The 25281-nt window shown below is 45.2% G+C and overlaps 1 protein-coding gene across 3 annotated transcripts in view; it reads left to right on the top strand.

The window, feature by feature from the left end:
• RAB11FIP3 (RAB11 family interacting protein 3) overlaps nucleotides 1-25281 on the top strand; it is a 95066-nt gene that overhangs the window by 12747 nt on the left and 57038 nt on the right. For all 3 annotated transcript variants that reach the window (XM_072982608.2, XM_072982610.2, XM_072982611.2), the window contains exon 3: nucleotides 17294-17387. In XM_072982608.2, the coding sequence (XP_072838709.2) occupies nucleotides 17294-17387 (94 nt within the window). The remainder of the gene's footprint in view (nucleotides 1-17293; nucleotides 17388-25281) is intronic.

Genomic DNA, 25281 nt, shown 5'->3' on the forward strand with positions numbered 1-25281 from the left:
ATTTGGTAGCAACAATGACGGTAATGTTGTGAGTCCAAGTTCGTTAGATTAGATTTAGTCCTCAAATCCTTGGACACTTGAGTCTCCATTTCCCGTCTCAGCGTTCCAGTTGGCCAAGGACATCTTGACTGCCTTATGTCAGTGAAAGAACCTTCAGCCCTCTGGGAAAGAGACGATCGTGGGAGTCAGGCAAGGTGATGCCTTCTGGAGCCCAATGCCTTCTAGATGTGGTGGCCCCCAAACTCCCATCATCCCCAGCCAGCATCCTCTAGAGCAGTGGTCCCCAGCCTCGGGCCTCCAGATGTTCTTGGACTTCAGCTTCCAGAAATCCTGGCCAAAAGAGGTGGTGGTTGAAGGCTTCTGGGAGATGTAGTCGAAGAACATCTGGAGAACATCTGGAGCCACCTAGAGTGGTCGTGTAGACCAGATTGGTGGGATGCAAATCAAATCAGATCAAATAAATAAATAAGGTTGGGGACCACAGTTCTAGAGGAGGAGAGTTGCAGTCTGACCCATTTTGGAGGTGTAGGGTTGGAAAGTGCTGGTGTATAAGATTTTTGTGCTTAATGGTCTTGCCAAGGAATGGGTTTGTATCCTTTGATTCTTGGCTTGGAGAACATCTTGCGGATCAACAGAGCGTCACCCAAGCAGCTTGCTGGGCCCAGCAGAGAGACCTCGCGCCCCCCCCCCCTTGGTTTCGGTCTGTTGGCCCCAGGGAGGCCGAGGCACGCAGTTTCGGCGTGGCACCAAGTGAGCTGTTTGGCTGATTCCACTGCGTCTCTCAGGAAATTCCCTGAGCTCTGTGTGCTTCAAAAGAATGTAGCTGGCGCCTGCCAAATGCCCTACCCCGCTGGCAGCAGGAGAGGAAAAAAAGACACAGACCAAACTTAAGGGAGGCAGGCGTTCCTCTTCTTCCTACAGTACTTTTCACCTGCTAGTGGATGGCTGAGTGGGATACACAGTTTCGAGAAAAGTTACCAAGAATTTATTGGCCAGGATCTTACTGTGATTTTACTCTGGAGTAAATAAAATTGTATATATATCCCTGAAGAAGGGATTTTTAATCCATGAAAGCTTGCATTCAACGTTTGATTTTTTTTTTTTAGCGGTCTAACACAGGTCTATTGCATTTTTTTCAGATTTGCATTGTGTAATAACCGCGCTTTTATTACACAATGCAAACGTGAAAAAAAAAGCAATAGACCTGTGTTAGACGGCTAAAAAAATAATCAAACATTTAATGCAAGCTTTCTTGGATTTAAAAATCCCTTCTTTAGGCGCACACCAGTAACTTGTGAGCAGGGCAGAAAAAACGATAAATGTATATCCCAAAATGTCGTGGCAAAAGTTTGCTAGGCAATCAGTCCTAAGGTGAATTTGAAGCTAGAGTTTTCAAACTGCTAGTTGAATTATTACTTTTGTTGGTATTTATTTCTAACTTTGGAGCACTTTGGGTTGCTTAAAAGAATTATACTTCTTTTTTTTTGTGAGTAGAATTCTTCTGAACTGCATTCTGTGGGATGGTCAATTCCCCCCCCCCCCAGCCTCGTCACCGGCCTTGTTGCTATTGTATAAATTTTGCATAAACAAAACAGTCCTTATTGAACAGTAAGTAAACGTGTTTAATGGTTGGTAAGCCTGATTTACGAGATGAATTACCGTATTTTTCTGTGTATAAGACTATACTTTTGTCTAAAATCTTTAAAGTAAAAATTGAGGGTCGCCATATACATGGAAGTAAGCTGTGGAGAGAACAAAGACAAGTGGAGGGGAAAGCAGGGATCAAAGCGATCCTGCAGCGCTTTGATCCCTTTCCCCCTGCACTTGCTAAGCCCCACTTAGATTTCTTAATTTTGGATTAGAAAAGTGGGGGGGGGGGCGTCTTATACACGGAAAAATACAGGGTAACTCTTAACTAGATATTTGGTCATTGTGCAGCTGATGTGATGAGAAGTTTTTCATGGGACGAATTACTTTTAAAAAGCCAGGGTGGCCCCTGCTTTTAGGGCCAAATATCTGTAGGGCCAAAGGACACTGGCCTCGCACAGACTTAAGAGGTTTATAAGATGTTCTTGTAAGAGGCATCTTTTTCAGTTACATCGTTCCCTGGATCGTGGAGGCCCATTCCCATCATGGCGCTCCGTATTTTCTTTCTGTGATTTATTTTAAACTGACTTCCGTCTTGCGCCTTCTAGTGAGAAATTTTAAAAAAAACACACCTTGGGGTATGGAGCCTGTTAAAAAATGGCAAAATTGCCCCTCACACTCCTTAACGGGCAGAAGGGTACTTACTGGGTTGGGTCAACATTAGTTTAAAAATGGCTGGGGGCTGCATGTGGGGGGGGGCTAGAGGTTGTGTGTTGCCCACCCCAGTTAAGATCTTGGTTTTTAAAGAACTTGGACGTAGTTAGTCCCACCTTGGGTCCTTTTAAAGGAAAAAGTCAGGGTCAAAATATTCTAAATACAGTGGTGCCTCGCATAGCGAGGTTAATCCGTTCCGGATTAACCTTCGCTATAGCGAAACATTGCTGTGCGGGAATAAAAAAAGCCATAGAAACGCATTGAACTTTGTTCAATGCGTTCCTATGGCTTGAAAACTCACCGCTGTGCGAGGCTCGTCCATAGCGCCGCCATTTTCGCGCCCTTGGTAAGCGAGGGCAGGGCGCGAAAATGCGGCGCGGACCTTCCGGCGGCCATTTTGGAACCGCCGATCAGCTGTTCTCCCCGGCTTCGTTATGCGATATTCGCTAAGCGAATCACTTAGAGAATATCACAAAGCGAAAAATTGCCATAGGGGCCATCGCTGAGCGAATGCTCCAGCGATGGCCCAGAGCGCCTCGTTAAGCGATTTCATCGCTCAGCGAGGCGCTCGTTAAGCGAGGCACCACTGTAAATAAATAAAATAAGCAGTGGTTTATGCACCGGAGATTTTAATATAGTCGGTCCAGCTCAGTATCTTTGCAAGACTGTTTGTGTTTTCCTTTTCCTTATAATGTCCCTCTTCCCCTCTTCTGCCCACGGGTTCTTCTATATTTTATTTATTTCATTTACCTTTTGCCTGTCTTCCGAGGAATTCAGACGGTGCACGGATTTCTTCCCTCCATGACATCGCTCCTACTCTTAACAGCCACCTTACGAGGTAGGCCAGGCAGGCAGAGAGTGCCCGGCTCAAATTCACACAGCTTTTGCACCCAGTTGGTCCTTTTCTTTCAGCCTGACCTCCCTCCAATGGGGTGGGGGTGGCAGTAAGGGGGGAAACAGCCCGAAATCACATGTGTTTATGGGGAAAGAGGGGGCAGGGGGGGCCAAGAGCTTGCATGGGGTCCTCTTTTGCTCTGCCCCAACAGCTTCCAGGTTTGTTTTTCGCCCGAGTGCATGAGATGGGTGGTTACTCGTCACTCGGCTGACAAGGAACAGACCTGGATCTCTGCTGATCTCGCTTCACTGTTAACCATCCTACCTGCGAGATTTTGTTTCTTATGCATGCATTGCAAAACAGAGCGGATGACTCCCAAGAATTTCTCTCTGCGGGGGCTCAGGAGGACACCGTGCCGAAACCCAAGCAAGTGGTTGTCGTTCAGCCAGAACAGTCGTTCGCCCAGTTTCAGTCGGGAGAGCTGGAACTGATTTCCTCCTGCCCCCTTTACACCCCCCCCCCGCCCTTCCTTCTGTAAAGTCAACAGCCCCATTGTGTTATCCGAGGCAGTGAAAACCTTGGCTTGAAAGGGCAGCAAAGTTAATGAAACTTTCCAGCGCAGCTCGGCCTGGCTTTTTAGAACAAAGATGACTTCTGTTCGGGGCTGGTGGGGGCCTCGAGCGGCTCAGCCTGGGGGAACCGATGGGCGGCGTTGCTTCTGCACTCCGGGGGGGATATTTACAAGAAGAGAGCAGGGGTGCGTGCCTCTGAAAATGGGCACTCTTGGTTCCCCGTGCAACGCATACACTCACGGAGTAGCAGAAGTGTAAGAAAAGGAAGATTCCCCCAAAGGGTAAGAAATGGAAGGGATGCAAGATGATTAGTCTTCTCTGAAAAGCCTGCCCATTGCTAGTGAACTCACACCAGACACTGCCTGTGTTCTTCTGAGCTGTTTTGTTGAAACCTTGAGGACTAGAATCTTGAAGGCAAGCAGGTGAAGCTCGGTGCTCGTTAACCAGTCTTGGAATTTGCTTGGTGAATCCCTTGGCATGGGCACTGTTAACAGGCAACACAGGATACCAGCTGGTGCGCATTGTAGCACACCACACAATCCTGCATTTTGTTTACCTTTAAGCAATGTCAGGCAGTGACAGAGAACACAAACGTCCTTTGTGTGGTTCTAACACACCAGCAGATGGATTGCCATTGGGCGCACCCAACAGCTTTGTCTTTCTCCTTCCCTTTTTTGAGGGGTGGACCTGCTATGCATGAAACCAGTTGTTTGACATTAGAGAAGGCAGAGGAGTTTGCGTACTAATGATGCCTCGCAAGACGAATGCCTCGCGCAACGAAAAACTCACAAGACGAAAGCGTTTTGCGATTCTTGGTATTAATGTCTTGGCACCCGATGTGGAAGGAGGTGACACTGATCAAAGCAGCCAATGAAAACACTAGAGCGGTATCATCATCATCATCATTTGCTGTCAGATCAATTCTGACTTTTCAGGATTTTCCCGGTCCATGAAGCATGGAATTCCCTGGATGACCTTGAGCTAGTCATTTGCCATCTGCCTGGCCTACTTCGAAGAGGCAGGACATTGGAAGGAGAAAGCGCTTACTCTTCTACGACCTCCTTAGGAAAAGGTGATAAAAACGCTAATAAAAAATAATAAATGAAACTGGTCCTGGACCCCCAACTCTTCTTATTCCTCCCCCTGAAGCCATTCTGTGCTGTGCCACCTGGCTGGACCATCTATAGAATATCCCAAGCGATCAAGGTTGTTTCTCCTAAGCAGGAGGGCTCGCTCGCAAATCAGATGGTGGGGCTTCCACGCCGACTGCAGCCGAGTCGGTGGGCGAGGAAATCAAGCTGTCTCTCTCTCTCCACTTTCCTTGACAACTTTCTGAAAACAATCTGATTTTTTTAAGGTCAGGGAACACATACATTTGCTTATGCCAGCGTTGGCTTTCTTAAATGGCTTGATTTGCCCGGACACAACCATCCGTGATGTTCAGCCTCAGCCCAGCCTGCCCGTTTCCCTTAAGAACAGAACAGTAGCTGAGAATACCTGAAGTTTGCAGGGTTGTGTGATGAAAAATGAACACACAAATAGCCATTCTCAATCCTATTGGCTCTGCCATCTTAACCAGCCCCGGACCATCTGTTGCTGAAAGTTAGATGGACACTTGAGTAAATTGCATTGCTTTGGTGGGTCTACTGAACTGGGGGTGGGTGGGTTACACATTGGATCCAGGCCAATGAGCAATCTCCTAGAGCAATGTTGATGTGATGGATTGCAGTGAATGGTAGTGGCTTTTGAAACTCTTGCGCCGCACACACACAAAAAGATAGTTTGCTCGCCAAGAAATCCTGAACATAGCTTTCTTTGTTAATGTCTAATCTCAGTCCCTGTACGTTGTGTCTACCGTTATCTCTGCTTTTATGTTCCCTGTAGGCAAATTATCACCTTTGGCTGTTTGGCTTTTTGTCTGTGTGTTCTTGTGTGTGTGTGTGCCTATTTTCCTTTCAGAGGAATTATGGGCGGTGGGTAGAGGAGGGGAAGATGTCATCACTGAAAAGAAACTTGGCTACGGAAGGGGGCTGATAATTTTGGCAAAACTCCTGCCTTGCATAACCTAACATCTTTGTTCCTTTTACTCCGTAATTTTCTCTGTTCCTTGTTTGATGTTTTTTTTTCCCTTGGTCTACTTTTGGATCTGTTCACTCCAAAAATGGAAATGTTAAGTTCTGTAAATCCTGTTTTATAAAAACCAAGACAAAGGGTTGGCCCCAATGGTTGATTGCAACTGAAGTAGAACCATCGGACAAGCGGGCTTATATTAGGGTTGATTCATTGTGAAGGTCCCATTCCGTCGGTGGGTGTACTTGAGCTGGGGAAACCAGATTCAAAAATAAGGTTTCCTTTTTTTAAAGTCTTTGATGTTACGTGTTATTATTAGCATATGATAGGTACACCTACAGGATAGAATCCTATTGATTAGCTATGCAGGCATAAGTGCAGTGATGTAAGCGACATTGGGGAATTTATGTTGCTCACTGTGCACCACTTACAAGAGTTGGCACAAGATCCAACTAGTAGCAGTTTGTCACTGTGATTTATGCCATTGCACCTCTGCAAGGGTAATTAGTCGATAAAGATTCTGGCCATTTTAGCTGAAAGCCTATCACAAATTTTGCCTTCCAAATTTTGGTTATTAAATGTATGTATTCTCTGTGTTACGTGTTGTCAAATCGGAACCGACTTAGAGTAGAGTGGTTTGACCAGCTCCCTACCCCCCCCCCCAATGGCTGAGTGGGGATTTGAACCCTGTTCTCCAGAGTCTTAGTCCATCATTCTGTCCACAAGGAATGATGGGTAGCCCTAACAAGAGGCAAATGAGATTGAATCAATGTATTCACGAAGGCTGAATCAATTGATGAAAACATAAACTTAGATGAAAGATAACATCTGTTTATGAAAAAGTTGCATACCTTCAACAGCAAAAGCCTATCTGAATATTTTTTGAGGGGGGAAAAGGAGAGGGTAGTTTAGCTTCTCTTGATCTCATCTCTTCCTTCCTTCCTTCCTTCCTTCCTTCCTTCCTTCCTTCCTTCCTTCCTTCCTTCCTTCCTTCCTTCCTTCCTTCCTTCCTTCCTCTCTGAAGTCACTGGATGAAATCCAGCAGTTAGTTGCAACCAGAGTAGGCCCATTGGATCAGTAGGTATTTGGTGAGTCAGCCCCATCGTAAGTTCTATTGATTCAGTGGGTCTAGTTGCCACTTATTATTGGATTTCAGCCTCAGTGGCTTAGAGGAGGGGAAAACCCTATCGGCCTGCTTTCCCTTGCTATAAAGATGGTTTAAATTTAGCAAATGTCTTGCCGTAGTAGTGTGGGAAGATCAGTCAGAAGACCGAAAAGAGGGAGGAAGAAGAAGCGCAACCGTGGCTTTTGTCTGACTCACTGCCGCTCTCTTGCCAAGTGTTCTGTAAGACCAGACGGTCATAATGTGGATGTGAAATGTGAGAGATGCAGTTCCTTCTTGTCCTCCTTGGGCCGGGAACAGTTTGGCTGTCTGCTACTGTACGAGGCTGGAGAAAGTAGCTTGCACAGCTTCGGCAGGCGTAGATCTCCAGAGAACAGAGTTGTTTTTTTTAAAAAAATTCTTCCATCCACTTGGGCCCAACACACCCCAGGCGCTTTCCACCTCTCCTGCTGATGAGCAGCCCTGGCTGATTTTCCCATTGGTATTAGACAGCTCATAAAATACCTTTTCTCAGCGGTAGTGATTACATGACAGCTGTTTCCTTAATATGGAATACTCAAGTCTCTCTGATTGTTGTGGGTTTTTCGGGCTCTTTGGCCGTGTTCTGAAGGTTGTTCTTCCTAACGTTTCGCCAGTCTCTGTGGCCAGCACCTTCAAAGGACAAAGCCCATCTCACAGCCATGAATACTCCACTCCCAAGCCAACTACACCAGAGCACAGAGTGCTGTCCTCTGAAGGTGCCGGCCACAGAGACTGGCGAAACGTTAGGAAGAACAACCTTCAGAACGCGGCCAAAGAGCTCGAAAAACCCACAACAACCATTAGATCCCGGCCGTGAAAGCCTTTGCGAATACATCAAGTCTCTCTGCTTATCCTCAGAGTGGCTGGCCGCATCTTGAGGTGGTTGCATTGGGCTCTTCCTTGTGATTGCTCTTCAGGTAGATCATGTCTCGAGTCGCTTCGTCATAGGCTTACCTACCGAGGCCTCACTGAGAGGAACGACAGGAATGTTAGGATTCAGGTCAGCCCATGGATCCATCCTGCTCTGTGGTCCGAGGGAGGCATCTTAGACATAACTCGGAAGAGTTAAGACCCTTGCTTCAACAATTTATCAGCCCCCAGCAGGCCCGTGGCTATGCCAGGTGTGTGTGTGTGTGTGTGTGTGTGTGGATTCTGGGAGTTGTAGTCCAGAACTGTAAAATTTCCAATCCTGGCTTCTTCATTCAGTGCCAAACGTCACGTGACAGGATGAGCAGCGTCCGTGTTGTGTGAAATTTAGGATTATGAATCGAGGGACCTGTGTTCATGTCCTCCTGGTATTTGTATTAATCTATATGTAGCCTGTGGTATATTTAAAACAGTTTGCAGCATCAAGCAATGACTTATCCATACAAATGGATCCTAATTTCTCGTGTTTTTTTTTTAAGAACAAATATTGTAGAATTTATTTATCTTTTCCTATTCCCTGACATGTAGTGTTTTTCAGTGGACTCCATTCATACGTTCAGCTCCACAAAGTCAGTCAATGTATATATCCTTCAGCCAACCTTAAGCATCATTGGATTCCCCCCCCCCACTGCTATTTTCATCTTGTTCCTTTCCTTGCAGGAAACGGGCGGACAAGGGGAGTCTTATGCGATGGAAAGGTTGATCACGGTTCAACTTTCCAGCTCTCTGGAAGATTAATATATTTCGTGTCAGGGCGCACCCATTCATTCCGAGCGCCTTGTTTTGGCATTTGTGGCTTTTGAGGTTAAGGGACCCAGAATGTTTTTCGTTTAGCGTGGTAAGCGAACACACCTTCCTCTCTTTCAGTGTAATATTTGAGATCTGAACCTCAGCAAACCCTCTGGATTTTGTCCCCACGACCTCTCCAAAGATTCCACTCAGCTTGCAAGATTTCTGGTGATTTCTATAAAGAATAGACGCCTTTCTCAGCTCCCCCCACTGCCAAACGAGCTGTGATGCAGAGCAGTTTATGTGTCGTATCAGACTTCAGCTCCTCTGAGCCCACCTGGGTTTTGGGCGGGATGAAATGCTCCCTGTGTAAAGCAGGCATTGTTTCTGTGAAATCCAAACCCTGCCTTTTGAACACCTTTAAGACTAATTTTGTTGATCTTAGAAAGTGGCCTTGGACTTTCTGTTGTTTTAATCTGAAGCACTGATTTTGTTGCGTGTGTCTCCTGAAGTTTTCTCTCCTGTTTGTGGGTAAGTGCTTATCTTTAAATCCCTAAACCCAGGGATTCATTAAATCCCTAAACCAAAGTCTCTGGAAAAGCCAATAATGCTGGGAAAAGAGGAAGGCAGTAGGAAAAGAGGGAGATCAAATGTGAGATGGATTGATTCCCTAAAAGAAGCCACAGGCTTGAGTTTGCAAGAGTCTAGCAGGTTGGTTGAGGACAGGAGATTTTTGGAGATCGTTTATTCATAAGATCACCATAAGTTGGAGACAATTTAATGGCACATAATGACAACATAGTAAGTTTGGAGGACCTCCCATTAGACCCGTTTAGGAATTAGGGAGACCGGCAATTAGAGCGACACGTGTCTGACTTCTTTCCATCCTGACCTGCTTGAGGATTAAACAAACCCCAGCTTCTTTCTCTGGATCGTTAGTTGGAGAGAAGCAAACCAGAGATTGGCGTTTAACAAACCTGGTTTGTTTAGCTCCAGCAGTTGCAATTAGGAGCAGTCAGGCAGTGTGAATTCCAGAGTTTGCCTCTTCAAGAATTTGCTTATTATGAATGCAACTGAGCTGAGTTAAACAGTACTTAACGACTCAAGGCAGACTTTGGCCTCCCTCTGCCTTTTCGAAGGCACAGCTGGAGCTTAGAAAAGTGGCCTTTTTCTGGATGACGGTTCCAGGAATCTTGGTATTAAAGGTGTGCGGATTTTTATGGGTTTTTTTGGCTAAAACTCCCAGAAAACTGTGCTCCCTGGGGAATTCTCGCAGTTGTTGTCCAAAACCACCCCTTAGCTCTTGATCTTATGTCAGAACAGAAGAATGTACAGTGGTGCCTCGCTAGACGATGATAATCCCTTCCACTGAAATCGCTGTTTAGCGAAATCATTGTCTAGCGAAAAGATTGGCCCCGCTGGTGGACAATTCTGGGGAGCGGAGTCCAAAATGGTAGTCCGTTCCTGGCTCTGGACCTGGTGATAAAGAAGCCCATCTGAAGCTCTCACAGTGCAAGTCCTGTATAGCGGAGTCTGTTTTCATGAGAGGCGGTGGCCACCATCTCTTATGTACTCTGGCTCACGTTCCAGCCTTTCCTTCCTGTTCGAGAAGGACGGGGGCCCTGACAAGAAACCGCATCGTAGCTTTCTCAAGTGTGAAGCCAAATCCCTGCGGTGAAACTCAGGATTTCAGGAAAAGAGGATGTTTGCTCTATTTCCAAGGCTTCGGCTTTCAGATGTATGCCACCGGTCTGCCTTTCTTCCCTCTCTCGGGTCAGGTTTCTCTCTCTCTCTCTTAAAAATACATTTTATTACTTTTTCACTCTATCTGCATTTAATTTGTGCTTGTCAAACATCGTGTTACATGATCTGCTTACAGTTATTTGTTTTTTTTACATCTCAGTGTCTTCCCAATTGCTCCCCCCAATTTCTGAGAGTTGAAGTCCAAGAACATCTGGAGGCCCAAGGTTGGGGACCACTGACTTAAAAGAAGCACTTTGTCACAGTACCACCTGCTCATAATCCTGGGGTACAGTGAGAACCAGTGCTGTGACCCATCTATGCTTAACGTAGACCCTCTGTGCCAGTGATGGCGAACCTATGGCACGCGTGCCACCTGTGGCACGCAGGGACGTCTCCCAAGCAGAGCACTACCTCCTCACCTCACCCCACAACCAAACCTCAAACCATCACCAGCCACCTCTTCTTGCTAATTTCCTTGGTTCCGGCACTCCTTCTTTAAGAGATCTCTCCCTGCTTAGAGTCGCAAGTTGCAACTAGAGTATCGGATCCTCCCCACCGAATCCGTGGGGATTTGGTGAGTCAGCTCCTGTGTACGTTGCTTTGATTCAAGTGGGCCTACTCTAGTTGTGGCTTGCTTTAGCATGGTAAGTCACGTTTAGAGTAGGCTCCATCAGTGGAACTGACCGAGGAGTTGACTTCCCCAAAATCCCCGTTGGTTCAATGGGCCGACATGGCTCTGCTAAGCACCAGGGATTTCAGCCAGCATGCGGCAGCTTCGCTTGCAGTGCTGGGCAAAGCTTCGACCGAGTAAAGCAAACCTCTCTGGAATGCACATTTTCTCCTGAAAACCTGCGTTGCTCTACTCTTCCGCTACCCAACGGCAAGACAACGAGCCTGTTTTTGGAATCTGGGGCTCTGCCACTGCCCTTCGCCTCCTTGGCCGACTGCTGTAAACGGATAGGGCCTCTGGAGGGCATTTTTAACGATTGATTAATTGGCTATAAATGCAATAGATCAGAAATGCGCTCTGGGCGGGAAGCAGTGTGGTGGTGTGTGAATTGACGTGTGTCCTCATTAGGCTGGTTAATGGAGAGTGGGTGGTCTGGCTTCTCAATGTACAGGATGACTTAAGCTGTGGTTGCTATGGCGCCTTCCTCATGAGGAGGAGGAGGGCTCGTGGTAAGAAATCCCTCCTCCTGGATCGGTCGCTTCTCGAGCGGTGCTGCCGAACCATCCCTTTCACCGAAGTCGGTCCCGAACGGTTTGTTGGTCTGGAACGGAAACAATATATTCAACAACAAAATATTCAACGGCCATCCTTTCTCCTCATGGAGGGAGCGATTGCAAACCCGTTATTTGCTGAATCAGAATGCACTTTCCTAGCCTTGGTGTTTCAGTTTATTATCATCTCATTCTGTCAGTTCCTATAAAATACGTCCTGGGTGAGCAGATGCATTTCCCCCCACCCACCCACCCTATAAGAATACAACAGCTCAGAAATGGGCCAACTAAATTTCTCGTTTTGGGATGGTGCGGTGCGAATAAACAAAGACTATCCAATGATGTTATTTCATCCTTGTGAGGATTAAAATATCTCCTCTAAGATACCTACGTTAAAGGCATATTGTTTACATTTAAAACTGATGACGAGTCAATAGGAGCTTAACCTCTTTGTGGATTAGAATATTCAACTGGTTGGTCATTTCTGTATTATTTGGAATCTTACAATAAGTTTCTGGACAGAGAGCTGGGTTTAGTCTTTTATAACAAGAACAATAAAGGTGTGTTGTATCATAAAGAGTAATAGATGTACTATAAGCATGCAAAGAAAGCTGGCAAGGGGGAAATGACTCATTTGAAATATGGTGCTGGGAGAGAGCTTTGGGGATGCCCTTGGGTGCTAGAAAGACAAGCAGATGGGTCCTAGAGCAAATCAAGCCTGAACAACATCTGGGGGAAAAATGTTGAAAGTGAGGCTGTTCTACTTTGGGCGCATCACGAGAAATGACCATCTCGTGGAAATGACCATCTCTGGAAATGACCATCGTGCTGGGAAAGGTTGAAAGCAGCAGGAAAAGAGGAAGACCCAATATGAGATGGACTGACTGCCTAAGGAAGCCACAAGTTTGAGTCTACAACAGCTGAGCAGGGCTGCTGAGGACAGGATATTTGGAAGATCACTCCTTCATAGGGTCTCTGTGAATCGAAGGTGACTTGACAGCACATTCTGACAATAGCAAGCATGTAAAGGGTGGGTGATATCTCTGTACTTATGGCTTGACAGATTTCATAAGCAGACTGATCTCTTTTTCAACAGTAAGGTCTGTATTCTAATCTAACTACCGAGAAATAATGGATCCTGAGCTAGCCGCTTGATGATATTAATCTTGCAGGAAGGCAGTAAGGGTTTGCCTTTGAAGCTTGGAGAACTGAGCCAGTTGTTCTGCGTCTTTGACGCCAGCTGTGCTGAATTTTAAAATTCAGAACAGGCTTCCGTGCGAAATTGTTTGAAATCAAGGAAGCAATTGTGATCCTCATTTTAATGGGCGCGTTTGCACGAGGCCTCCTTTTGAAGCAAGCAGAGTTTGGCTTCCATGGTCTGTTTGCTGTCAGGGGAAGAACAAGTTCCTCTGGGTTTTGTTTTTGAAACGAACAAAGGAGAAAACAGCAAAAGCGCCAGCCGCCGGGTGACACAGGAGGCCAACCTCGGAGTGCAACCCTGTTGTTTTGTCTAGTAGCTTCTGCTGCAAGCGGGAGCAATCCAGCGGGCGGCTCGCGCATGCCGAGCCAGCGTTCCCACGGATTTTGGCTTCTTACATCTTTGCGGACGCACCCCTGGCGCGGTTTCATTAGTGGCTCAAAGATTCCAGATGTGCACACGCCTGAATTTGTGGGGAGATTCTGTCGTTTTGATGTCATGGGGAAAAAACCCTCCAGTGGAGCCAAAATGAGTAAGATGATGTGCAAACAGAATCTCTTTTGCTTTTCAGATTACGAACTCTTATGATTCATTGTTGGCAAGCTGCTTGGTGAGCGGTAGGGACACGGGGAGGAAAGGAAACTTGAACGCAGAGCCTCAGTTGAGCAAGCGGACGATGGCAGCTTTGGTCCCGGGCGCCTCGGGTCAGTAAGTGATGGGGAAGACTTACCTGGCTGAAGGTGCAGGGAGCTGGTGTAGGCTGGAAGAGGGGAACATGTGACGTCCCCCCCAAGAGGCGTACCTGATATCAGCTTTCATCAGAGGAGGCAGCGTGACCAGGGACGATGGACATTGTCCTGTGTCTGGAGGGTCTAGACTACACCTCCCAGAATCCCCTAGTCAGCCCAGGATTTCCCAAGCTCAGGGAGAACAAGTTTCCCCACACCTGGTGCAGGTAACCCACCTATCGGGTTTTGGAATACGCTGCAAGACAGTCTAAACCAGCCATTCCCTTGTGGTGCAGTGGTTAAACCGCTGTTCTACAGCCAAAACTGTGCTCACGACCCGGGGTTCAAATCCCAGGTCGCCGGCTCAAGGTTGACTCAGCCTTCTGTCCTTCCGAGGTCGGTAAAATGGGTACCCAGGCCCACAAGATGGCAGCAGCAATGGTGGAGGAGGCGATGAGTGCAGTGGGAAGGAGGTGGGCATCCATTTTGCCCAAGCAAAACAAAACGCTGAGGGGGGGGGGAAAGTTTGGCTCTTTGGATCCCCAAACAAGGCTGCTAACCGAACCACAGACCAGCCCGATTCGTCGGTTTTTCTGGTTGGTGATTCGGGTCGTGCCCATCTCCAGTTAGAAGGGAAAATAGTTACTCCTGGCCAGTTCCAGGGATGTCCGTTGTCCCATACAAGGTCCAGCGCTTTGCTTTCAGGTTGGGGACCATTTTTGGGGGGGTCCCCCCATAACTGGACCCATGAGCTATTGCCCTTCCTATGCCTGTGGGGCTATGAGAAGATGCCTGCAAGAAATCTTGAGCCGAGGAGAGGGATGTGCTGTCAAGCAGCTGTGGCACATGGAGAAGATGACAGTGAAAGAAAACCTTTTTGCCTAAGGAGTTTAAAAAGAGGAAGAGGATTAAGCCTCCCCTTGCCCAAAGGTAGGGCCGGCCCATCTGTAGGATAAGGGTCCCTTTCATAGACTTTCTCCTGTCTTTGTCTTATAGTCTTTTTTTGGATTATGATGACGCCTGCTGTCTTAGGCAACTGGTGATGCCAAAGCAGTGAATTTTCCTTCCTAAGGGAAAAACGATTTAGTATCAAGCCTGTATAAGCTTTACGCGATCCGATTATGGGATGTGCTGCCATATGGGCGCCGGCAGCGTACCTGCAAGATATTAAGCTTGCTAGTTGGCCTGCTTTTTGAGTGCATAAGTACATTATCTAAATAAAATCTCATTTAAAATCTGGCACAGAAGGGCTGGCATGGATTTGCCTCCCCTTTGGGAAATGGTTTTCATTGTATACAATGTGTATTGTTAAAGGAGGCCCCTTAGGATGTATCTCATTCATTCATTCATTCATTCATTCATTCATTCATTCATTCATTCATTTTTTTCTGGCCTGTCCTCGTTTTCAGAACTATCTGGCTTAGATTGATTGTCTGTCTGTCCAGCACTCATCAACCATTCCTTCCAGACTTTGATATCAAAGAGATCCCCATCTGTCTGCTGAGTGCTTTTTCCCTCTCTTTAATTTGTTGGTGGCCGTTGTTTGTTTGCTGTTGATCTGACCAGTTGTTTGCTAGGTATATGTTCAGTAAAGAAAGCCGCTTGCATAAATCTGTAATCTCAAGCACCTCTAAGTAAAGAATTAAAACAAAAATTCTTTCTCCTACAAATGTCTCAGAGTGAGTTATTGAGACTTTAAGTGCCAGTTAACGAGAAAGGGGTGGAGTATCTGGGGGCACTTGAAGCTATTCTTCTCTTGAGTCTCTGTATTTGGATTGCATAGCCAGAGGAATTTTACCAAAAATTGAAAACTCTGCAACAGTGCATGTGTCATGGAGATAATGGCATCTCATGGATTCTAACACCTTAGCACCTTTGGCTTTTAACCGTTTTGAGGACAAATGAGCATAATGTGGTATTTTTGTTGTTGCTTATATAGCGTTGTGTTCTGGAAACCCGAAATCAATTTCCTGTTTTTTGGTGCTGTGTGTTTTTCAATCAAAACTTTCCATCGTAGAATGCCAGAGCAGCAGAAGGTCTCTCGGCATCAGCTTAATGAGTTCTGTGGTTTACATTACCTGTTGACATTTCAAATTCCACATGTTCTAAAAGCCATACAAAGGAAGTGACAACTGACAGCTTTGGGTTAAAATTAGTCACCTTCTGTGAGCGCTGGAGACATTTGCTCACCGTCACTGAACTGATGAATAACATGCTGAGCTGGTGCAAGTGAGGTTTTTGTGGTCTGTAAATATAGATCAGCCCCACTCCTTACGTTTATTTCGAGCTGAGCCAAAACTCTGATCAGGAGGTGAGATCTGGGCTGTAGCATCCATGGAGGCCACTTAAAAGAAAAATCAACATTTTTTAAGCTGCCTCCATGGAGAATTCCTGGAATAAGGATTTGAAACAGATAATTCCATCTAATAACAACAGGGAAATGGAAACAGACCACCCAGAAATAAAGGCATGGTTTTTAGACAATCGCTGGGAGGAGGGGAGGGGGGAATGGAGACCCCCCCCCACACACATATATATTTTTGAAGCACATTTTCCAGCATCCTGGCTCTTAAGGTCCTGATGTTTTGAGGCCTTTGTGAGCGTGGAGGCTGCTGAGGTGAAGAAAATGGTTTAAAGTGGCTTTTCGCAGGTTAGATCCCTAGATGGTGGATTACAACTCCCATAATCCTCAGATGCCAGTTGATCAGGGTTGGATGATGGGAGTTGTAATCCAGTGTTACTTGACCATGTGACTTTGAGCGCAGAGAGACTGTAGTTGCGAAATGGAAGATGATACGTTACGAGGGTAGGAAATCTCGGACCGAATCTGAATGGGATGAAGCGGGAATACAAAGACTTGGTTGCAGATTTCCGGAAATGTGAGTTCTGTGTCCACCACCGTCCAGTTGATAACCTTCCAGTGATGGACACCTTCTGGGAATCATCATCATGATCAGAACTTCAATGCTGGAAGGGACTCTATAGATCAGTGGTCCCCAACTTTGGGCCTCCAGATGTTCTTGGACTACATCTCCCAGAAGCCTTCACCCCCACCTCTGCTGGCCAGGATTTCTGGGAGTTGAAGTCCAAGAACATCTGGAGGCCCAAGGTTGGGGACCACTGCTATAGCCGGTCTTGATAGGATGTTGCGGACGATCCTTGAGTGACAGACAAGAAACCCCTCTCTCTAGGTGGTTTCAACACTTAGAATCTGCTGAAGCTTGTAATCAGTCGTCTTAACTTTTGAGAATCCCGAGGTTTTCAGTGAACTTTCCTGAAGAGACAGAGGTGGATTTTTGGAGGTTTATAGAAACGCACTGCAACAAACTGTTGCAGGATGAGGTGGCGAGAACTGGACACTGTTTCAGGTGAAGTCAGAGCAAAGCAGAGAAGAGTGATAACTAAAAGAAAATCTATTGTGATCCGCCTTTGTCCAGAGTTCACTTTCAGGGATGGCCCTATCTTTGGGCAAAGTGAAACAGCTGCTTTGAGCTGTTGCAGTAGGAGCAGGAATTGCCTTTTAATTTAATTTTCTTTAGTAGGAGCTTGTGTGGGATTTTCTGCCTTGGGTGTCAAAATCTGTTGGCTGACCTTGTGTGCTATATATCTTTATTTTTGGGGGAGGATGTTCTCAATCAGCAAAATATGTTGGCTTGGCCTTTCAAAAGTATGATGTAAAAGACTCTATTCCAGCCAGAGCTCAAAGGAATTTCTGGCTGCCCCAGCTAGGGGATTTTGGGAGTTGTAGTCCAAAAAAAGCGCACCCTTTCCGAGCTCTCATTCTAGCTGTATAAACGTTAAAAATGATCTGCTTTGTGCTTGCAGGTGAAAGATCTGACCAAGTTCCTGGATCCTGCTGGCCTCGGTGTCATCAGCTTTGAAGACTTCTATCGAGGAATCTCGGCTATCAGAAATGGAGGTTGGTTTATTTTTTATGCATCTTGATCAAAAAGAGAACCAATGAGCCAAAAACTTTGAGAAGAGTTCTTCCAGTTCTTTCTGAACCTTTTACACGGAGGCGTCTCCTGCCTTGTGTGATTTCTACCCTAGAGATATTCCAGGTCCCTTCCTTGATGTCTTTTTTAAAAACAGATGAATAGAGATAAGGAGGCTTTCCAGATGGAGCATTTCTTCTTCTTCTTCTTCTTCTTCTTCTTCTTCTTCTTCTTCTTCTTCTTCTTCTTCTTCTTCTTCTTCTTCTTCTTCTTCTTCTTCTTCTGCTTCTGCTTCTGCTTCTGCTTCTGCTTCTGCTTCTGCTTCTTCTTCTTCTTCTTCTTCTCTTTCTTTCTCTATACTTGCAATTGCTTTCTTCACTGTTGTTTCTGCGTTCTTCTGCTGCATTAGCGCTGAAGTGCATTAGCGTATTATTAGTGCTGGGAAGTGCCGTAGCGCTGAACTTCCTTCACCCCCTTTTCCCATGCAGCTGTGTGTGGGGGGGAAATGACGTATTCTAACAATGGATGGGCTCTACTGCTTTTGAATTGGAGACAGAAGAATATTTGCGCGTTTCTTCCATCTCAGTTGCTTAGGTAGAAGACAGTCACTCACCCTGGTGTTACTTAGCAAGCACCCCAAATGGAATTACGGATCTGTTTGCTCCTCTGCGCAAGGGAACTTATTGAACTACTTATTACTTCCTGGCCGCCAGATTGCTTAGAGTGCACAAGTGACGTAGCGTGTTGTGTATTATATTTCCATTGCCTTGTTATTACCAGCTGGCTAGAAATATACAAGGTTTCCTCTGGTGATGACATTTGATATTGCACCTTTGCATGTTTGTAAATATGCCAAAGCCCGAACCTACAATATATTTTGTACATCAGTTACAATTGATAAAGGGAGTGGCATAAAATCTGAAAAAAAAATGTGTCAGAAACTTCTAGAAAGACATCAGAATGCCTTTGGAAAGCAGCTTTTGGAAGTATCATGTTTAAATACCATCACACTGATGTAACTTTGGCGTTACTTGTTATACCAAGGAAGTAACTTTGTACCTACGAGTTATTTTGCTTGCGAGTCCCCAAAGTAACTAGTTATAGGTGAATTATGTTTGTTGTAACTAGTTATTTCCAAGTTGTGCTCTGGCGGTAATCACTTTACAAGGCTGATAGAGTTTGTATGAAATAGTCTGGATAGCTAATACTTCTACGATTTCTTTTTGGTGGTGATGAGGATGAGAATTCTATGGATGCTTTGCTTTGAGTTCTGCCTCTCTCTTTGAATTAGCTTAAAACCTGTGCCAGTTAAGAAAATTCGCCTTGCCTGTAAGTGACTGTAAGTAGAGCAGACGCGTTGAATTGTTTACTGGGCTGGAGCCAGAGAAACCCAGGAAAAATGCAGTAACAGTAAAATTGAGAGTACAAATGAGCTGAAATTATTCTTTTTCAAGACACTGTGTGCATGCACGTCTCTGTGCTTTGCTGCAGCACCTTTAACAACAAAGAGGATGATGTTCTCTCTCCTCTGAAAGTGAATCTTGGTTATTAAACATGGCTTAGCCTTCTCATGGCGAGATATAATTTCAGTTTGCACATCTTCTGTAGCCCTGTGTGAGTTTTAGTGTCATGTTTTTTTTTAAATCTGGTATTTGTTTGATCCTTTTAAATATTTGCATACTCACTGTGGTTAGCTTTAATATTATATTTTAATGATGTAGGCTGCCTTGGTTCCTTTTTAAGGAAGGGGGGGTAGGGTAAACAACAATAAAATGAATAAATAACCCCAGACAATCAAGAGGGTACATTCAGGGAATAGAACCCTCTCATTCTAAAAACCATACAATCTGTACAACAGACTTTCAAATTCTGGGTAGTAGATAGGTTATGAAAGTTCCCTTGGCTTGCATAATGTCACTTTCTGTTGAAAATCAAATTGTGCTGTTTTTATGGATTTGCATAGTTCCCGTTTTTGCTGAATATACGGAGAGATTGAAGGGTGTCAGAGCCTGAAGACTCACCAGGAAAACTCAAAACCTAGAAAAGTAACTAAAACACATAGCAATTATGCACTTTCAAGCAGATCCTTGCAGCTGTTGAGGACTAGAAACTTGAATTGTGTTTTGAAAAAGTATATCTGAGATTCGAAGGAAGCTGAATTTATTCCCAGTAATGCGTTATGTTCCGTGTTGTATAGAACTGTGGAATGCACCCATTTTTCACGTCTTGCTGTGACTCTGGACTATCCTGCTTTAAAGACAGGAGGCTGCTTCAGCTTGGTGAGCGTTTTAGCAATACAGGACTTGAAGCTTTGGAAGGCAGTTCAACAGGATGAGATTATTTGCAGTCTTCTGCCACCAGCCATGTGCAGATCAGGATTTGGTGTGCAATCGGTGTCTAAATATTTGCAGAGGGATCTGTCTTGGGAAGGAAGCTTTAGAAAAGCAAAAAAGAATCTAGCACTGTCATCCCCCACTCTGGAGTGTGGGGAGGGGGCAGCAATGAGACCAGGTAGGGAGGCGATGGGACCTGTGGTTGGGCAGGCGGCAGAGGAGGCAGAGAAGGCAGCAGAAGGTGGACACAAATCAGAAAAAAGAACCATTAGTTTTTCCGGGGGTCCATGGTTAACCATGCACCATCACGAACCACCGGTTTTCCGGTATGTGCCCATCTCTAATGAGGATCCCTTTGACTGTGAAAGTAGACTCGTATCTTTTGCTGGTAATAGGGATTTATGTCCCCCCCAAAAATAACTTTTCCAGAGCTCTGATCTTGCTGGTATATTTCATGTTATGTTCAGTTTATGCCTGCTTTCACTAGTACAGTCGTGCCTCGCTTTATGATCGCCCCATATAACGTCGAATCCGCTTAACGATGCCTTTTTTGTGATTGCAAAAGCGATCGCAAAATGATGCTTCCTATGGGCAAAATCCGCTGTGCGATGATCAGTTCCCTGCTTCAGGAACCGATTTTTCGCATTATGACGATCAGCGAACAGCTGATTGTCGGGTTCCAAAATGGCCTCCAGCTGAAGAAAATGCCCCCCCACTGTTTTTCAGGACGGATTCCTTGCTAGACAGGCACAGAAAATGGACCCCGTGTGGAGCATCTTCGCTGGACAGTGAGTTTTTAGCCCATTGGAATGCATTAACCGGGTTTTAATGCGTTTCAGTGGGTTTTTAATTTTCGCTTTATGATGTTTTCGCTCTACAGCGATTTTGCTGAAACGAATTAACATCGTTAAGCGAGGCACCACTGTAGTCTAATTTCTGCTAGTTTAGCGGAATACATGCCTGGCCCAAACCAACCAGGCGGATCGTCCAGCATGTTGACCTAGTTTTTGTGAAGGGAGAAGCGGGAAGGAAGTTTGTAACAGAGCTGTCAGCTCTTCTTAATCTTTAGAATCCCAACACGAGGATGGCAGAAAACTACTCGGATGTGCAGCTGGGAGGTTGTTCCTTTGACACCAAAGCCTTCAGGGTGAAACGTGGCGGGCGGGGGGGGGGGATATCTTTTTCCTTCCACTTTTTTATCATCCCCTCTTTTCTCTCTGCTACTCTGCTTACATTAACTTGACATATTTATGGGAGAAAAGCTAAGTTTGATGGTTTCTGGGTGATGCTATATGACGATAATAATTTACTGAGACGTATCCTGCTCTTAAGAGCACAAGGCAGCTTAGGCATCTGAACGTGTTCAGTTCCAAGGACGTAATTCCTACGTTTGCCTTCCCCCGTAATGCTTGGTCATGGAATGGGGACAGTGCCGTTCCCCGATATTGCTGGACTGCCGTTCCCATGAGCCTTAGCCAGCATGGCAAAGGGTGAAGCATGATGGGAGACGTAGTCGCACAACATCTGGAGGACCACGTTTTGTCCACCTGACTTTGTATACTCTTACACACACACACACACACACACACACACACGTATACACATACACACGTAGGCAGATATATACACGTATCTCAGGGGGTTTCCCGTTAGCTCAGCTGTTCCTACAGCAGCCCTGATAATCCCCACCTTGCACCTTGATTGAGGCAGGAAGATATGATGACTGGCCCTCGTTTCCACCCCTCCCCTTGGGTCACCCAAGTGTTCTTAGACTTCATTTCCCAGAACCCTTCACACCAGCTGTGGTAGTGGTAGGTTTCTGGGAATTGCAGTCCGAGAACATCTGGGTGACCCCAAGGTTGGGAACCAATGCTGAACGGACGCTTGCACACTTTTCTACTAGTTTGGCATTTTTTAATTTTTAATTTTAATTTTTTAAATATCTATGTCTCCCTGCAAAGAGACGTGCTTATCAAAGACCAGCCTCCGCTAATCTAATCGCAGCTATAATGGCTGCTCTGTGTTCTTGCTAGGGGTGCTGCTTCAGTTTTTACCTCCTCCCAAGCTCTTACATTTGGAAAGAATTAATTAAAACACGTTGGTTTTCCCAGTTCATTGCATTTTTCAGTAACGATTTTTTTAAAAAAATGATAATGAAATGCCAGTGACCTTATTTTGGCGTTGTATCTTCTGTTTTCAATTTGTTACTGGGCGATTTTTTTACTTCTTTTACATGACCCCTTTTGATTTAATGATGTAGCAAATTAAACAGCAAATTAAGAAATATTATATGCTAATAAAGCCTCCTAAAGATTTTGTGCCAGCAAATTAATTTTGAAACAACAACTTAGCATTAAATGCATTCATACTAATTCGGATACTTCTAAGCTTTAACCAAAAAGAACTGAAGGAAACAATTAAATTTGCAAGGGAGAGAAAAATTCATCCACTCTCTAATGGCTGCTTATTATTTTTTTCCTGTAGCAGGGCAGGTAGCTGCTGGGTGTCTGGAGACCACAATTCATCCATCTACCCCCCTCTTTAGAACACCCACCCATGTTCTTGTGCCTCCCCCCAAAAGCATGTGATGGATGTGATTGGCCTGTATAAGTTATTTTGCCCTCCTTTCTTACGAGGGGTTATTGGGGCTGCATGCAGCCTATGGGGAACACATGACCCATCCCTGATCTATAGGGCGGTGGTAAGGCAGGTGCCATTTGGTGCCATATGGTGACAGCACAAGGCTTTCCTCTTCAGCCCTGTGGTCTGTTGGAATAACAACTGGCCTTCCTGCCCAGACTCGTGAGCGCCTTGTACAAACCTGCTTGGGTTGGGTGGCTTCCAGGCGCCATGGGTAGTAATGCGCTCCAGACAATTTAATGCCCCTGAAAGCATCTATTGTCGTAGACCATTATGATATGAAAGAAGCCGGACTGGGCGAAGAGGCTGATCAGCGCTTGGTTCGCTTGCCTCGTCTCTTTATAATAACTTCTCATAAAGTATATTCCCTCGCCCACCCGCTTAGAAGAAAAGGGATGTGGAATTTATTTTCTGATACAAAACAGAGCAAAACGGCGGAAGTGCATCTAGGATTCCCAAGCCCTGGCATGCCCTGATAAGAGCGGTTTCCCGCGGCAGACGTTTAAGTGCTTTAAATAGCTTGCATAAGGTGGCTCTGTATAGCGCTGTTTCACTCTAGCGCACATGCTTGGGTGGCCATTTTGTGGCACCTGACTTGGGGCCCAGTCTATCTAACGGAGGTAGACTGGGGCTCTGGGAGATGTGGCATGAATTCCTTCCACCACAACAGGGGTGACTGTGCCTCTGGAACTCCTTGCATAAGCCACAATGTTTTTAGTGCTTGTTCAGTTTCTTGGAACGCATGCAAAAGTGCTAAGTGGGGTACTCCTGTCATTGGCTTTCGGTCGTTGTGTTTTTCCAGAAGTGTCTGGGAATCCTTATGATCATGGTTCACATTTATATCTGTCTTCTATGGATCTCTTCTCCCCTGCTCCATTCTCACAACAAACCTGTGAGGTTGATTGGGCTGAAAATGTAGGGCTGGGTCTCAAAGCACCTCACGCATGTCATGCATCAGTGGCAATAGGATGCTTCTGCTCTCATTCCTGGGCGCAGCAAGATCTCCCTTGACCTGGTTTGACAGAACATGTGGCTCATTGTGCGAAAACGGGAGACTTTTATGGGTTTGTATCACTAATGAGCGGCAAAGATTCGTTTTGAAGGGAAAAGGGGGAGCTTCATGCTTTTATGGACAGGAATTCAGAAGAGCTTAACGCCACCTATTGTATTGGAGGGACGAGCTGGCGAGGTCTCCATGGCAACATCAAGTGTACACAATGCGCTGTCCCCGTTTGGGCCAAGAGAGGGGTGCGATAATGAGTTGGGGGGGTAATGCGACCCACGTTGAGCTTGTCTGCCGTTTGCTGTTAATCATGCTGGAGAACCGAGGGGTTTGGCAGGGCGCCCGGATCCCTGCTGTCTCTTTGTAATAGCTCCAAGGATGCCATGAGAATTGGGAGGGGTGTGTGTCTGTTTCAGTGATGATGATGATGACATCGTCGTCATCATTATCATCATCATCAATAATAATAATAATAATAATAATAATAATAATAATAATAATAATAATAATAATAATAATAATAATAATAATAATAATAATAAGAAATAATAATAATAATAATAATAATAATAATAATAAGAAGAAGAAGAAGAAGAAGAAGAAGAAGAAGATGATGATGATGATGATGATGATGATGATGATGATGATGATGATGATATGCAAAAAGTTCCACAGAGATAGAATCATGGCTAAACACAGTGCAAATATTTAGTGAAGATCTCCAAATGAAAGTTGGAATTGACAAATGTGCAACTCTGTCTATACATCGTGGCAAGGTCCAAAAACTAGATAGAATAGAATTTTTTTTTAAATGGCAATATTCTAAAATCACTCTCAAGTGATGAAAATTATAAATACCTTGGAATATTAGAACCAGATAACGTCGTGTATTGTGCACTCAAAAGTTAAAGAATGGACAGGAAGGGAATATATCAAAACACTGCGGTAAATCTTACAATCAACATTAAATGGGGGAAATACAATCAAAGCCATAAACACTTGGGCAGTTCGAGCAATTAGATACCCAGCTGGAATAATAGATTGGACTCAAATGAATTGGAAGAATTGGATTGAAAAACACAGAAACTGATGAGCATGGATCACGTACCGCATCCGAAAAGTGACGTGGACAGATTATATTTACCATGAAGAATCAGAGGCTGTGGATTAACAGGTAGTAGAGGAGGAAAAACAAACCCTAAATGATTATATTAGTACAAGTAGAGAAAAATTACTTAAGGCAGTGAAACATTGATGGAAGGCATGACAATGATTCATCATCAGTGTGGTTAGAACTGGGGACCCTTAAGAAAAGAAACCGAAGGCTTGATTTTTGCTGCACGAGAACAAGCACTCCAAACCAACGTAAAGAAAGCTAAGATCCAAGGAATCAGTGCTAAGAGCAGATTTCAACTCTGCCAAGAAAGAAGATGAAACTGTACCACACCTCATCTGCGACCCTACAGATCATCAAGTCCAACCTCTGTCAAAGAGGAACAGTGGGGGGGAAAGCATCAATTCTTCCACCGTCGTCCTTATTTATGGTCCAGCTCTCCCTTCCCCACATTGCTACTGGAAGAACCATAGCTTTGACAGTGCAGACTTTTGTCGGCAAGCTGAGGTCTCTGGTTTTTAAGATGCTGTCTAGGTTTGTCATCGCTTTCCTCCCAAGAAGCAGGCGTCTTTTAATTTCGTGGCTGCTGTCACCATCTGCAGTGATCATGGAGCCCAAGAAAGTAAAATCTGGCACTGCCTCCATATCTTCCCCTTCTATTTGCCAGGGGGTGATGGGACCAGTGGCCATGATCTTAGCTTTTTTTTATGTTAAGCTTCAGACCGTTTTTTGCACTCTCCTCTTTGACCCTCATTAAGAGGCTCTTTAATTCCTCCTCACTTTCTGCC

The sequence above is a fragment of the Pogona vitticeps genome, chromosome 13 (genome assembly GCF_051106095.1).
Source record: "Pogona vitticeps strain Pit_001003342236 chromosome 13, PviZW2.1, whole genome shotgun sequence".
Taxonomy (NCBI): domain Eukaryota; kingdom Metazoa; phylum Chordata; class Lepidosauria; order Squamata; family Agamidae; genus Pogona; species Pogona vitticeps.